The sequence below is a fragment of the Lycorma delicatula genome, chromosome 2 (assembly GCF_047948215.1).
Source record: "Lycorma delicatula isolate Av1 chromosome 2, ASM4794821v1, whole genome shotgun sequence".
Lineage (NCBI taxonomy): Eukaryota > Metazoa > Arthropoda > Insecta > Hemiptera > Fulgoridae > Lycorma > Lycorma delicatula.
In genome coordinates, this window is record NC_134456.1 from 182,765,319 (window position 1) to 182,781,059 (window position 15,741).

Below are 15,741 nucleotides of genomic sequence, written 5' to 3' on the forward strand. Positions count from 1 at the left end.
AACAAAAATAAATACCAATAAAATTATAACTAAAAAAAATCCTTCGCAAGAAGACCGAATTTTCTTTATTTTATATCGTTTCAAATTTCCAACTTGTAACATCATATCGAACGAGGCTTCTAACTAGTCCAGTTCAATTTTTTCGACCTTTACTTGAGCGTAACTTAAAAACGAATAAAGAGATTTTCATCAAATTTTCACATACACAACTTCAGACACGCTATTAGCGCATATTTTAATTTCAGTACAATTGCTCAAGTAGTTTTGGAAATTCTCGGGCCACAAAGTTTTATAAATAGGCTTATAAATAAATAAAATATACATGCACCAACTATCCGGTTGGAGCTCGCTTCGCTCGCGCGAAGCGAGCTCCAACCGGATAGCCAGATATCCTGTCTAGCCAGGATCCCCGGAATCCAAGTCAGTCAAGGCAAACCCCAGAGCCGACCCAGGAGCCTACCCCAGAGTCGCAGAGCTCGCTGTTCCCTGAAGCCAGAAAGCTCCGACCCCTGGATCCCCGCAATGTTCGTTACTCTCATTGTTGTGAGAATAATACTGGTAAATAAGAATTAAAGTATTCAGGCTTTATATACACCTGAAAAAAACTAAATTACGAAAGACAGTGTAGTAGTAACTTTGGTAACTTAAGTACACACACTCTTTTGACGACGAAAAGTTCATAATAATATTGTTCTGTTGCAATGGTGACAGAAGTAAAAAAAAGGATAAATTTCTTCTTTTCTTTAATGAATATCTTTACTTCACAACTTTACCCCAAAGAGAGCTAGGGCCTCGGTCTACGGCTTAAAATCTTCCATGGGATAACACGAATGTATCCTGCAAATTTGAAAGCAATCGGTTGATTGATTCTCGCATAATGTTGTTATAAACTCACAGACAGACAAACTTTCGGTTTTATGTATAAAATAAATATATAAGGAGACCACAATTTAAGTGAATTTTATTTTCGTACTTCTCGTATATCAAAACTTAAATAAAATTCATTTCACACCTCACTCACCGCTGTGTGACCGAAAGTGTAATACCGTAATTTTCTTCGAAAACTCGGGGAAAAAATCGATTCTAAAAATTCTTAAAGTACTGTATTACGAATAGATTTTTGTTTGAAAAATATTTATCTTTCAATATTTAAATAAAACATAATACTGACAAACATTATTTATATGTATATAAACATCATTATGTGTATGTAAATATATATATATATATATATATATATATATATATATCTTTTAAACAAAAATGAATGTAAAATAACCAAGTTACTAATATACATAATAATAATATATACTAATTATATAATATTTAATAATAATAATATATATATATATATATATATATATATATATATATATATATATATATATAATATTATTAAAAGAGGCGGCTGTTTAAAATAAGTAATACTAATAATACACAATTTTTTACTTTCCTGCCTAGCGCTACAGCTATTATATAAGGGAAGTATGGAAATCGGTCCAATTTGGGCATATGCGGTTTTCATCTGATGTTTACGTTTTGACACCTAAGAAACCGAAAACCCAAAGAACCAGATTGAAAATATTCCTGATGTTCGTATGCACAAGTGTGTGTTCGGTGTTAGGTGTCGCACCCTAAATCACCTTATATCTCTAGAACTATTCGATTGAGGTTGACCAAACTTGGGAAGAATACTTCTATATATGGGGCATTGTGGCCATTAAATTTTCAACTTAAAAGGTCGAGGAGGTGAGGCTGTAGAGCAAGGTCACTGTCACTATCTCGAGATTTCGCCTAATTAAGGTCTTATTTTATCTTAGTCACATTTGTTAACAATTAAAAAATTATAAGATTTCCAAAAAAAAATTTTACACAATCGCACCCCTATCCCAAAAAATGCTGTAAATAGTGGTGCGTATAGAGTGTCATTATTGCCCCCTTTCACAAGAAGGAGCGCTAGTTGGAACTGACGTAGAGCAGCTGTAGTAGTCTTTTACGTTTAAATGTCAAAGATGAGCGGTAGAATTACATAAACGAATAATAATTAGAGTATAAAAAATATTTAAAATGGCCGCTAGTACCGTCACACCCGCGCGAATGAAATACGGTATGCGCGCGCACTTTAGTTAAAATCATTGATTAAATAAACAAAAAATATTATATTTTAATAAAATTATACATATTTTAAATTAAGTTGTGTGTGTAAGCTGTGCATCAGAAAAAACCGCGTGAAGGGAAAGTCCTACAACTCTGTTGTCAGCTTTTTTTTGGGGAAGGAGAATTATTTTCTTTGCACCAATTACATTTAGGTGTTTTTTCGATTTTAATCAAACGAACAGAGAAAAACATAAAAAATAAACAATTCGATGACCACATTAATATTACACTTAGTAATATTAGTATTACACTTTGTAAACCGTTAAAAAATTTAAATAAAATTAAATTGTAAAAGAATAAAAGCAACAGTTTATTAACAATCTGGATAAAATTTTTTTAAAGTAACCATGAAAAGTTGCTTTCATTTTTTTTGTTTAAATTAATAATAAAATATATTTATAAAACTACGTTATACGGTTACAATAAACAATAAATTATTATCTTTGTTTTTTCAGGTAAAATTCTTACAAGTTTCTTTTTTTAATTACTTAGGATTGATATACGTCCCTTAGGACGTAAGCCGACTGAAGTGTAACACTTATTTATAAATGTTACACTTGACTTGCCATTTATGTTGCTTAACCTTAAACAACCTTCTGTGATTGTTTTTCTATATACTAGAATAAACTAATATACTAGAATAAACAAAATGAATTGTATATCCCGCATTATATTATATCAAGGTCAACTAAATTACGTAACAATGAAAATTGCTTAACGAATTAATTATGAACCAAAAAAATACAAAAGTTTATTTTTATTTATTTATAAAATACGCTATGTAAATACTCACTAGAAACACTGATAAATACTTATAGATTTGTATCATTATTTCCCTTATTACGCTAGAATAAATATTGATCGTTATATAAGCTAAAAGGGAAATATCAGAAATTCTTCGAAATTATCAATGTCTGGGATTTTCCTGTGTTGCATTATAAACTCTCAGATGCGTCGGCAACATTTTATGAAACAGAAGCAAATTCTGAAAATTACTTAATCATTCTCGTAAACAAAATGATCCCATCTCTGTCTTAACAGGAAAAGCAAAAAAAGTGGTCCTGCGCAGTTTTATTCACTGAAATAATTTATTGCTCGTTATCATGCCAAACCTACGAAAGTGCATGCGATATTCAGTTCAAAGAGACTAACTTTTCCACTGTAATAATTGAGTTTATAATAACCATTATGCCATTACTTTCAGATAAATCTCTGTGCTTATATTAATGAATTTATTTTTAAAAAAAGGGAAGCAAGTAAAAATAGTTTACTCTCAAAGATCGGATGGCGTAAACACATAGATGCGCAGTAGTTTTACTTGGGTAATATGAAGTAGTGTTAGCACGGCTAATAATACAGTGAAGGGATTAACCGCATCAGGATGTCGTAAATAGCAATCTATCTGGGGATAGACCAGCTCGTCAACTGAGTTTTCCAAACTTTGACGAGTAATATTATTATATTGTTTATACGTTTCTACAAACTAACTTCTATTTCGTTTATATTAAGTTTATTTCAGTTTCTATTAATGAACTGTTTCTATTATCGATATTTTAGAGTACGGTAGATCGGGAAGAAACACTCAAAATCATTCTCCTACCACAAAATCTTGTTTTATTTTGCTAAAAGGAATTCTAAGGAATATAACTTATATATAATAATTAGAAATTCATGAAATTATAGATAATTCTAAATTTGAATAGGTAATCAAATCCAAGATTTATAGTATGTCAACCACTATTTATTTTAAGGTTACTGCAGGTACTTAAACCTAGTTATTCATATTTAAAGACAATTTCAGATCGGGATTCGAAGTCATAACTTCCGAATAAAATCAGAAATTACAGTGTCGATACGAAGTGGTAAATAATGTGATTCAAAATATTATAAAACCGTGTTCAAAAATTTTTATTACATTTATATTTTTATGATATACAATCCCACACGTTTTATTGTACCACATAAAGACAAAAGACTCTAGTAAAATATTTTTATATTTAAAATTAAATATATATCTATATAATGTTGATGTCTTATTAATCCATAAAAATTACGCTTAATATATTTTAAGATAAATTATTTCAGACTAGGAATAATTATACTGTAAATTTACAATGTACAGTAATTGAAAGTAATGAAACCTGTTGATTTTAAAAATTACATTGATATAGTTTTTTTTTAGGTAAAAATTACTTCTCTGATGTAGGCAAAGATGTACGTAAATGTGTCATTAACTAGAGCCTACTGGTTCCGGGTTTCAAGGACAAACGGGTGGACCGTATGTTTGCATTATTCTGACGTATAAAACATTCATCAGTATTCCTTATTAGATAATTTATTTATTAACAAACATTTTTAATTTAATAAAAAAACCTGAAATTTTTACGTTGGATACCCACTTATCCACTAGTTAAAAATTCCTAATACAGAAATTTTTCACATATATTTTCAAATATTCTTTTGTATCATTTTGTGAAATATCTTTGTATCATTTTGTGATATCTTTGTATCATTTTGTGAAAGTGCATCCTGTGAAATAAATCACAAAACAGGAGTTTAGCTTAAAAAAAGTGAAGTCCTCTTCAAAAAAGATATTTAATTCAAAAGTGACTGCAGAATAATAATTTAATTTTTTGTTATGAATCTCTACTTGTGTCATCACACAGACTAGCAAATTTATATAACATACAAATCAATATAGTAACATACAAACCTATATACTATACATGTATGTAACACAGAACAAATCGATATAATGGACTAAACCTACTTGTAAAGGCATAGAATAAAGGTTGTTCTAAGAAAATACAGACTAAACCTAAATTTTTATATTTTGAACAGATTGGAAATTTATATAAAAAAATTTTTCGTTTCTATACTTTCATGATAACTCAATTAAATTAATAAAAAGTGTGAACGAAGGACCAATCACATCCACCGGAGACAGATTAACTTATTATAATCGTTATATGTACACGTTTAGATCAACTGAAAAGAAATAATTCAAACACATACTTTGAGGGAAATATTTTTTATGAAGAGAAAAGTAAATTTTATATTTATATACACCTTTATTTTCTTTTTTAAGAAGAATATTTTCCGTTGAAAAATTATCGGAAAAATCATACAAAATTTAATTTTCTAGTTGATAGTTTTCCTCAAAAAAGTGAAAAATGAATAATTATGAACGAGTTAAAAATAAAAAAATTTATGAAATTTATTAATTTTTTATTTTTTTATTTTTGTGAAAGTATGTACATTATGTATACCATAACGTTTGTGGGTGAACGAACAAGAGATACCCAATAACTTTTTAAAATGGCTCCTAATACAGGTAAACAATACAAGTTAATAGATTACCAATTATTTTTACTGAGCCAAATTTCTTACACACAAGTTACCGTGTGAAATGAACAATCAAGTGATCTTCAACCATGCAAAAGAAATCTTTACTCGGTTTATTAGGGAATTGGTTGAATAGTGAATATAATTATTTAAAAAAAGTAACTATTATTGATGCCTCTTGTACCTAAAATGCTTTTGAAATAAATAATTTCCAACCATATGGTAAAAATATTTTTTCAAATAGAATTCGAACTTGATGGAACACAAAAAAAATCTACTTTAAAGATGAAAAGATTCAGAAAACACTAATTTTTAGACTTACTATAAGAGAATCTTAAGATATAAATTACAATTGCATTCTAGTGTACAATCATCAGTTAAACATTTTTCAATTAGCTATGACATAGAAGAGTAATATCCTTTTTATTGCGAAATAAAGACAAAGGTTAGAAAAGTGATAATTATAAACATTATAATTTCAAGATAATTTTTCTTTTTATTAAAATTTACAAATTAATTTATCATTTACAAAATTCAATCGCTAAAAAAATTAACTAACCAATATTAATTATACAGTATTTTCTTCGTGGTATCTAATTCATAAATCTCACAAAGGATTCTAATTAACTTACAGATTACAAACTGTGTTCAACACGGGAACCAGTAACCTACAGTACGTGTATACCCTTAAATTAGAATTTTTGCACCAATGCTTTTTCCTGCCGGAAATAAGATATATTTTGATTGCAGAACGAGTTAATACGCATGTCTATTTATAAAAACAAAAAAGTAATTATCTACAAATACTAGTAAGTCTTAATTACAAGTTGCCAGATAACAAAACTTACGTACGTAGGCCTATTTCATTGTGTCATTAAAAAAATAACAATTAATATAACTTTTTGCTTGCCTCTTTACCAAAAATTCTCCATATCTCTATCAATTAAGATTAATAAAAACTTAAATTTTATATCAGCCTACTTAAATTAAACACTTACGTGTGTGTGTGTATATATATGTATGTATGTATTTTTATAGAAGGAAAAGAATTTTTCTTGTTTCAGAAGCAAACTTATTTTATTAGAATTATTGAATTTTTAATTACATAATTATTTTCATATGACTTAGTATATTTAAACACATTATAATTGAACTTAATTATTAATTACGAAAGAATAATTTACCTGTCAAATTTCCCTTCAGATAAGACTACATAATATTCAAGATACTGCTTTACACTTCTTACGTAACAATTGATATCCCCGTTTGAACTCAATTATTTCCACCTTGCGAATAAATTTTTAAAAGTATGATAAAGAAATAAAAGAATAATATTTTTAAGTTTATAATGAATTTTTACAGCCCTATTTTAAACTTCACAACTTTATACAAAGCTGTCCTATTTTTTTCCTTACATAGGGCAAAGACATGTACTAGTAAAATTTTCATTAAGCCCAAATTCCTTTAAATTACCTTTCAATATCTCCCCAACGACTTTAAATATTTATTTAATAGAAACAATCCTGCTAATGCAAAATACTACATGGAATTTCATCCCGGTAGATTAAAATAACTTCCTGAGATGTAAATTTCAGTTGTTGAGACCCTCACACACACATATACATATAGATTTGTACTAAAAACTGTATTACTTTGCGTCCAAAGAGAAAAATAAAAAATCGACATCAAGACAAATAAAAAGATGTATATTCAATCCCCTATACCTTTTACTATTTACTCTTAATATTTTCCCATTGAAGTTTTTCTAGAATTTAACAAAATTAACTCTCCTTCCCAATCCTCATCAAACATCGATATTTTAAATTTTATATATATATATATTACACAGACATGCGCGCGCACAAAACACAGCTCTCTCTCTCTCTCTCTCTGTGTGTGTGTGTGTGTGGCGCGCGTGTGTGTGTGTGTTATATATTAAAATTTACAAAAATGTATATTACAATTTTGCTGCCAAAATCTTTGAAATCTAAAGACTTCAAAACTTAGATTAATACAAGAACTTAGAGGATAATTTTTTTACCGTCACCAACACTTCCCTTTTTATACAGTTTAAGTCAGAAAATTTAAATCAGAATTTGAATTTAATATTTAACTATAATCACAAATAGTGAAAGCAATAAATTATCGTAACTTTTTTTTAAAAATAAAATTATTAAAATCTATTCTTTTAAGTGAAATTAAACAAAAAACAATTAACTGAATATTAAATAACGATTTTATTAGAAACTACTGAATAGAATAAATACTGAAATCACTGCTGGACATAAAAGTAACATATATAAACACGATTTATTTTTATAGTTGTTATTATCAAACTTTTATGTAGATTCGTTAAAATAAATAAAGGAAGAAGTAATGAGGTCAAATGACTGAAATAAGATTTAACATCGTAATTTCAAAAAGCCTTTTATTTCAGAATGTTTACCATTTTTTAAAGATACAAATCGATTTTAAAGTTAAGATTTATTGCTTTGTAAAGACTACACTTCTTTTTCTTTGTTTCTCCTACCGTGATTTTTTTATTCAATACTATAAAAATTTCTTGAATGTCTTAGGGTCTTCAGATAATGGATTATTATTAACAATAATTTAAGATTTATTAAAAAAAATTAATTTAAAAAAATTAATATTTTTTTATGATTAATTCATTTCAAGAACTTATGATCGGAAAATAGACAAAATTAATGAAACGTTCTTTTTTATTATTGAAAACTTAGAAGACTTTTCAATAGTAACTGAGTAAGCATCGAAATAACCCGAAAAATTCCGGATGTCAATTGTCTGATCGTTTATGAATCTTCTATAATGATGAACTAAAACTACCAGCATCATTATCACAATAGTAGTTAAAGGTGTGGTATGAATTACTTATAAAAACTAATATCCTTTTCTTTTAATGCCTAATTCAACTTATGAATATCACCAAATTAACTTACCAAACAGCCTCATAAAATTGATTTTAAAAATTATTTATATACACCCATTTTAAATCCTCTCCTACAAATCTAAATTGCAAAGAGTCGTTCATGCCTCTTAAACGGAGTATGATGGACTACAGCTAGTTTAAAGCACGGGAAACTAGTCTTGCAGATATTTTATGAAGCTTGATCTGAAAGTTGCCTTCTGATCAGTTGATCGAAGTATTACTTCATCACAAGGATATTATGTTTTGTTTTTTTATTTTTTTTATAGTAACATTAATGCAAAAAAATCTTTCATTTATAGAAATAATTAAAAATTAAAATCATTGATAGTTGTAATGAAGCTGAAGCACTGTTGCCAACCAATACAGTTTACAGTATATATTTTAAGACAATATCAGTTTACTTTCGAAACATGATTAATATAATTATGCTAATCTACTAATATAATATTACTAGATAAAATTCTTCTAAGAAATTTTATCACTAAATAAGAACAAGAAAGACATTTTTAAATAATCACGAACATGTAATAGAAAATCCTGCAATATAAAAGAAATGTATTAAGTGATATCATTTAGCCAATTAATTTTTCGATGACTCGTTTCACATTTGAATTCTTATAATAACATAATAATCTTGACAACAACGTACATTCGAGTGGTCACTATTACAGATTTGAAAGTTGTGATTGGTTTTCAGCAAGCCACGATTTAGTTAAACGATTAACTACTACTTCCAACTTACTATTTCCAACTGTCAATATCATTCTTATTCTAATACTGCTATAGGACAGTATTAGTGGTTAAATAAACAACCCGCGACCTTCTGTTTATTAAACCATATTTATTACAAAAAAAGGAAATCCCGGACAAAATTCCAGACAGTTTCTTTTTTTTATCTTATTTGCTTTAATTTTTATCCTTGAAATAAGAATGTTGTGAAACTTCATTCAAAATTTAAAAAAAAAAATTTCTAATTAAACTTAATATTTAAAATTTTTTTAAATTAAAATTCAACCTTAATTTTGAAAATTTCAAAAACAATTTCTTTTAAAAGTTGTCGAAGTTTTGACGAGGTTTAATTTTTATGTTTGAAATATTTTCAGTAAAGTACAAACCACAGGAATATATTGGTACAAAACTGTTGTTTAAAGGAAATTCAGGATTGTAAATATATTTGACTACACATAGTTCTAACTTGATTAGGATAATGATAAATTAATCTCGAAGATTCATTAAAATCGTTTCACCGTTTTCGTGACATTCTAATGAACAGTAAAAACTGAGCTACAGAGTTACTAATAAAACTTGATTTATTCGTTTAGTGAAATAAGAAAATGTTGTTTTGGCAATCTAAATCTTCTATTTATAATCAGTATTAGCGAATAATTTTCTGACTGAATTAGTGTAATGTGTGTAATGCATTGTACGCGATAAAAGAGGTAGTTTATATATTGCTTTATGCTAACCTGTTCTAGTGTTTTTCTACAGCTATCATTCACGTATAACACTACGGTAAAAAGAGAGCTAGACAGAATTTCTTTCTCTAAAAGTAATGATGTTTAATATACAGTCAATCACTGTGGCGAACAGAGGAATGAAGTTACTTTTAGAGACGAATATCTGTATATATATATATATATATATATATATATATATATTTAAAGGGCACAAAAATTAAAGTTACAAATTCTTTATTTTCTTTATGAATTTCATTACTTTCTCTGGAGCTTTTTAAGTATTTAAATTTATTGGAAATTAAATTTATATTTTATGGACCATAATTTTATATTCGAATAATTAAACAGCTAAATTTTCGTCTAATTTTATTGCGTACTTTATCTGCAGAAATATTTTTAAATAACTTGCATATATATATTTACAACGCCATAATATTTTGGGAATACTCTGTTTTAACTTAGCTGTGTGTAGTTACGTATTTGTAATGACTGGTTAACCTAATAAAAAAAGTGAAAATTAATAACCAAGCAATATTTATCAAAGAGAAAATATATCGATAAAATACAGTAATGTAATTGGAATGTAAATTACAACTATTCTAGTTTTTTTATTACTTAAAAAAGAACAGTTACATTCTTATAATAAAATGACTAAGATTGTAAAATTATAACCTAAATTGACTTAATGTGAAATACTGCTGCAACATTAATAAATATATGTTAACTACTGTTCATTGCAATATTTAAAATTTACAATAAAATTAAATTACATAAAGCTATAAAACATGTACCTTAAAAAAGATTAAAATTAACGAAAATAAAATAAACAAACAATAAAACGTTTTTTTTAGTAAAAAATAATATTTATTACAAATGAACACCATTAATTTTACTGTATTACGAAAAAATAAATACTTGTTTATTTTCTTAGAGCTTATTATCGTAATTTGAGTACGATTATTTCTCACCAATTTTATTTTGTAATCTTATCTTGATACGCTTAAAATAAAAGATTTTTTTTTAACATATGTTCTTTTTATATTTTCAATGTTACTTATTATGATGCACGTATGCAATATGGTAAAATAAAATAAATAATTTGTTGATTTCCTTTGTCATACCTGAATGGGATGGTCCCGCAGCAGTTGTTGTACCGAAGTCTGCCATTTATATTTTTGTTAATAATTACTGTAAAAAAACTAAACAACGTAACACAACACTATTCACTTACAATACTGTACTTGCGATAAGAATTGTTGTTACTCTGCCCGCGCCGAGTTGAATAATGCGTGTTGTGTTGTTATTCTCAACCAGTATACCTGAAGAGGAGGCCTTTGCCCCACTACTAACCTTTTCAGCGATGTCGGTGTGATAGATGTAAAGGTAGTATTCGACGATGGAAAGGGGGATTTACTACGTTGCCAACTCTTGCTCTAACGGACACCTTCACTCATCAATGGCCAACTTCAGAAAAGACACATTTTGCTTTCATTCAGTCGACTGCTATTTACTTTAATACCTTCTTTTGTTATTTGGCACGTTGTTTTGTTTCGTACAATTCGCGAAATAATGTTAATTTCACCGTTTAATTACCATAAAGATATTATTATGAATAGAAAGCATGTATCTTACGATACATTGTGTGTATATATATATATATTAGTACGAAATTTAAATCACTTTCTATAAACATGAATAACGAAACAATACCATGTTGACTGTAATGCATGAAATTCAAGATTGGTGGTGTAGCAGTCACTATATTCTGAAGGAATGTTTAATTTACATTCAAACTAAACATTCTCAAACGTACGATACGAACAATGTTTAGAGAGATAAATAACAACTAACTGCATAGCTAAATTCCATGAATTGTTTAAAGTTTCAAAAAAATTTAAACAATTCAGACACAACTAGTAGAAATTAGCTTTTGCTACTAATATTATTCCCTTTTACTGATTACAACTAATATTCTGATTGTATAAATCTTAAGCATAAAATCCAAACATTTTTTTTTTAAACAGTAAATTTTTAACTATAACAAAATGATTACAGTAGATAATTAAAATGGCACCATTAATATACTATTCTCCTAACAATAATAATTATAACAATAAGATTACCGGAAAGTATTTGCTAGTATTGAACTAAATAAGTTAAATACTGATAGAATAAAATCCTTTTTTGTATAATATTTAATAAGAATTCTCCTAACAATCCATAATTTTCTTTCGCCTGCCTTGGATGATCATTCTGTTTTTATTTCCATCAATATATTTCAACAAAAGAAATTTTTATCCAAAAGCTACAAATCTCACTTTTTATAAACTTCAATCAAATCGATCCCTTCTCATAATTTTTTTATACATATTTAAATTTTACTTACAATCAAATTCAATTTCTTCCTGATTTAATCTATGGAAAATTTTGTAAAAAAAAAATAATATGATGATTTCTTTATTTGCGGTGCTTAGTAAAACACTGGATTAGGCTGTTGTCTGCCTTAGCTCTAAAATCATTCTAATGCTTAAATTATTTTTAGATGAGATTTCAAGATGGAAAATCTGGGGTAAACAATAATACATATTTCCACATTTCTGATAGCGTTAGCTCATGCATACTCAGTACTAGTTACTGAATCACCGGGTTGGTCTAGTGGTGAACGCGTCTTCCCAAATCAGCTGATTTGGAAGTCGAGAGTTCCAGCGTTCAAGTCCTAGTAAAGCCAGTTATTTTTACACGGACTTGAATACTAGATCGTGGATACCGGTGTTCTTTGGTGGTTGGGTTTTCAATTAACCACACATCTCAGGAATGGTCGAATTGAGAATGTACAAGACTACACTTCATTTACACTCATACATAATCATCCTCATTCATCCTCTGAAGTATTATCTGAACGGTAGTTACCGGAGGTAAAACAGGAAAAAGAGAAAGAGAGAGTTACTAGTTACTGAAAGTCGTTTCTGTGTCTTTTTCTTTCTTTTATCAAGTTTAGAATTTTCTTATTTTGCATTTTTTGGTAACAGTTTTTGTTACGGAAGCGTATTTTGTAGCCCTACCAACATTTTAAATAAAAGTAACCTATTTATTTGAAATAGCTTTAACTTATAAAAGTTAATGCTTCAAAAACCATTAAAAATTGTTACCATTCAATTTACTTAAATTCAACTTTTTAGAGTTGATCCTAAATTAAGGATTAGTTGTTAGTATTTTTTTTATTTTTTATTTCGAGTTAACTTTAGAAAATCGAAATACCTATTAATAATAATGGAATAATATTACTAACCTATTATTATGCGTGTGCGTGTGTGTGTGCGCGCGCGCGTATGTGGTATTTTATTAGCCGATTTTTATAGGTTTATTTACTGATTTATTTTTGACAATATGTATTACGCCATATTTTCATTTATCTGAATTTTATTTCAGACTTTATTTTTGTCACTTATTCTTTACATAATACACTTAAGTCGTTTTTTTGTTCCCTTTACTTTACCTTCGACATAAGGTATATATAAACTTATAATATTTTCTTAGTTGATTTCCATATAATGAATTAAAAGTGTAATGAATACACAAATTTTATTTTATTATTGTCTTTATTGATTCATTATACAGAGTGAGCAACATAAAACCGAACCCATAATGAAACCGCTACTCAACACTATTTATGAAAGACTCTCTCACACAACTAGCGTGACTAGTGGATTCATATGTTACTACTGATTGTTGCTGCCGTTTGTCAGATGGTCACGTGTCAGTGCAGTATACGTTTTGTTGCAGTGAAGTATTGTGAGTGCAGTTGTGTTTGTGTAAAATGCCTTCAACCCAGGAGAAGATAACTTTAGTTGAGGCCTACATTCATTCTGGATCGTTTGAAGAATCACGTCAAGAATTCGTAGAAAAATTTCCAAATGCCTGTATCCCAGCGAAGAGTAGCATACACGATTTAGTTAAAAATTGGCGTACAACAGGTTCGGTTTCAAATGCTAAACTAAATAGGCAACCTTCCGTTAGGACTCCACAGGCCATTGTCGATATTGAAAGGAGAACTACTGCCGGTCAAAAAAAATCACTACACAAGTTATCCCGACAATCTGGTATTAAATACGCATCTTTTAGTAAAATCTTCATGAATTAAAATTGAAATCATGCCGCGTTACAACTGTGCAACAACTAAAGGAGACAGACAAACAGAAACGTCTTGATTACTGCAATTGGCTTCTCGAAAACATTGTTGGTAGATAGATAGACCCGATGTCGTATTTTACGTCAGACGAGACATGGTTTCATTTATCCGGCCATGTTAATTCGCAGAACACCAGGAATAGAATGGTGAGGAATCTTCACGAGATATCCCAGCGTCCACTTCACGATGTGAACATTGGTGTTTGGTGTGTCGTTTCCCGTAATCGTATAGTGGGATAAATATTTTTTGACCGGACTGTCAATACACAAGTTTACCTCACAATTTTCGAAGAATTCTATGCGCAAATAACTAATAATGAAAAAAAATACAGCTTTTTCCAACAAGTCTGAGCAACGTGTCATATCAAACGTTTCACTGAATTGCGTCATGCAGCTTTCACAAATGAATGAGCTATCAGCAGAGGACGGTGGCTTCCACGTTCCCCAAAGTTGTCTACTTGAGATTTTTTCCTTTGGGGCTGCTTTAAGGAGAGATTTTATGCATCTAATCCCTACAATATTGATGAACTGAGGGTGAACATTCAACGAGAAATCAACGCAATTGACAACAACGTTTTGCGTCAGATGACTCTCAATATGATCAATTGAGCACAAAAGTGCATCGATGCCCAGAGTGGTCGTTTTGAGTATCTTTTGTAACAATAAGGTAAATAAATGCAACATTTAAATTACGTTTTATATTTTTCTTATTTAATTTAAGCGTATCATTCATAAAATGTCATTCCAACATAACCTATAGTTTTTGCAGCGGTTACGGTATGAGTTTGGTTTTATGTTGCTCACTCTGTACTTTTATTATTATGTTGACAAACATACTTCAAATAATAAAACATGACATAAATAATCTTATCTTTTTATTTAAATAATTATTTTGTATGTTATATACATGTATTATTATGTTTATTACTATTATTGTAATTGTTATTTTTATTATTTATTCTGTTTAAATTTTTACGTTTGTTATTCTCGTAATATCCTTGTTGAACCGTGAATACCCGACAATATGAATAGGGTGATTCTATTTGGGGCGCAGTCCATATTTCAGACATTATACATTAGGCAAACAGCATTTAATTGTAAAGAAATCGAACAATATATTCCAATGAAATAGTTTTTTTTTATTTATACTTCTTATAATAATTCACATAACATAAAAAATTGAATACAATAGTTATCATAGTTAAGCTACAAAAATTTTTATTTTGGAGTAGGGTCCTTGAGGCATACTTCCAGTTAATTTGGCATTTAAAGAACTCGCAAAAACAATGTTAAAAAGTTTTAAACCTATTTAAATGAGAAAAAGTATGCAAATAATGTTTAGATTGAATAAACTTGTGTTCTATCGTCATCATTTAATTAACAGGTCTCAATTATAATTTACTATTATCGCTTTTTAGGGGACTTTAATACAATTTCGCTTCAATTTTTTTAAGTATTTGGCTAGTTTTTATTTATTATCATCCAATTTAGCTGCCTTAATAGGCAAGTTGCCAAAATGCACAGGTTCAATAGGAAGAAGTGGAATATATTTTATATTTGGTTTAACTAAATGAAATATGTCATAACCTAAACTAGTCAGTGATGAATTGGCTTCCACCTCATTATTCTTTTCCTTATAATTTTGTT

General features: G+C 28.4%; 2 protein-coding genes across 2 annotated transcripts in view; one reads left to right on the forward strand and one right to left on the reverse strand.

Moving 5' to 3' along the window:
• Positions 1-11,234, reverse strand: part of LOC142319486 (uncharacterized) — an 88,672-nt gene extending 77,438 nt beyond the window's left edge. The window contains exon 1 of the mRNA XM_075356814.1: positions 11,028-11,234. Coding sequence (XP_075212929.1) covers positions 11,028-11,073 — 46 coding nt within the window. The 5' untranslated portion in view covers positions 11,074-11,234. The remainder of the gene's footprint in view (positions 1-11,027) is intronic.
• Positions 1-15,741, forward strand: part of dysc (whirlin protein dyschronic) — an 857,123-nt gene that overhangs the window by 793,057 nt on the left and 48,325 nt on the right. The window lies entirely within an intron of this gene.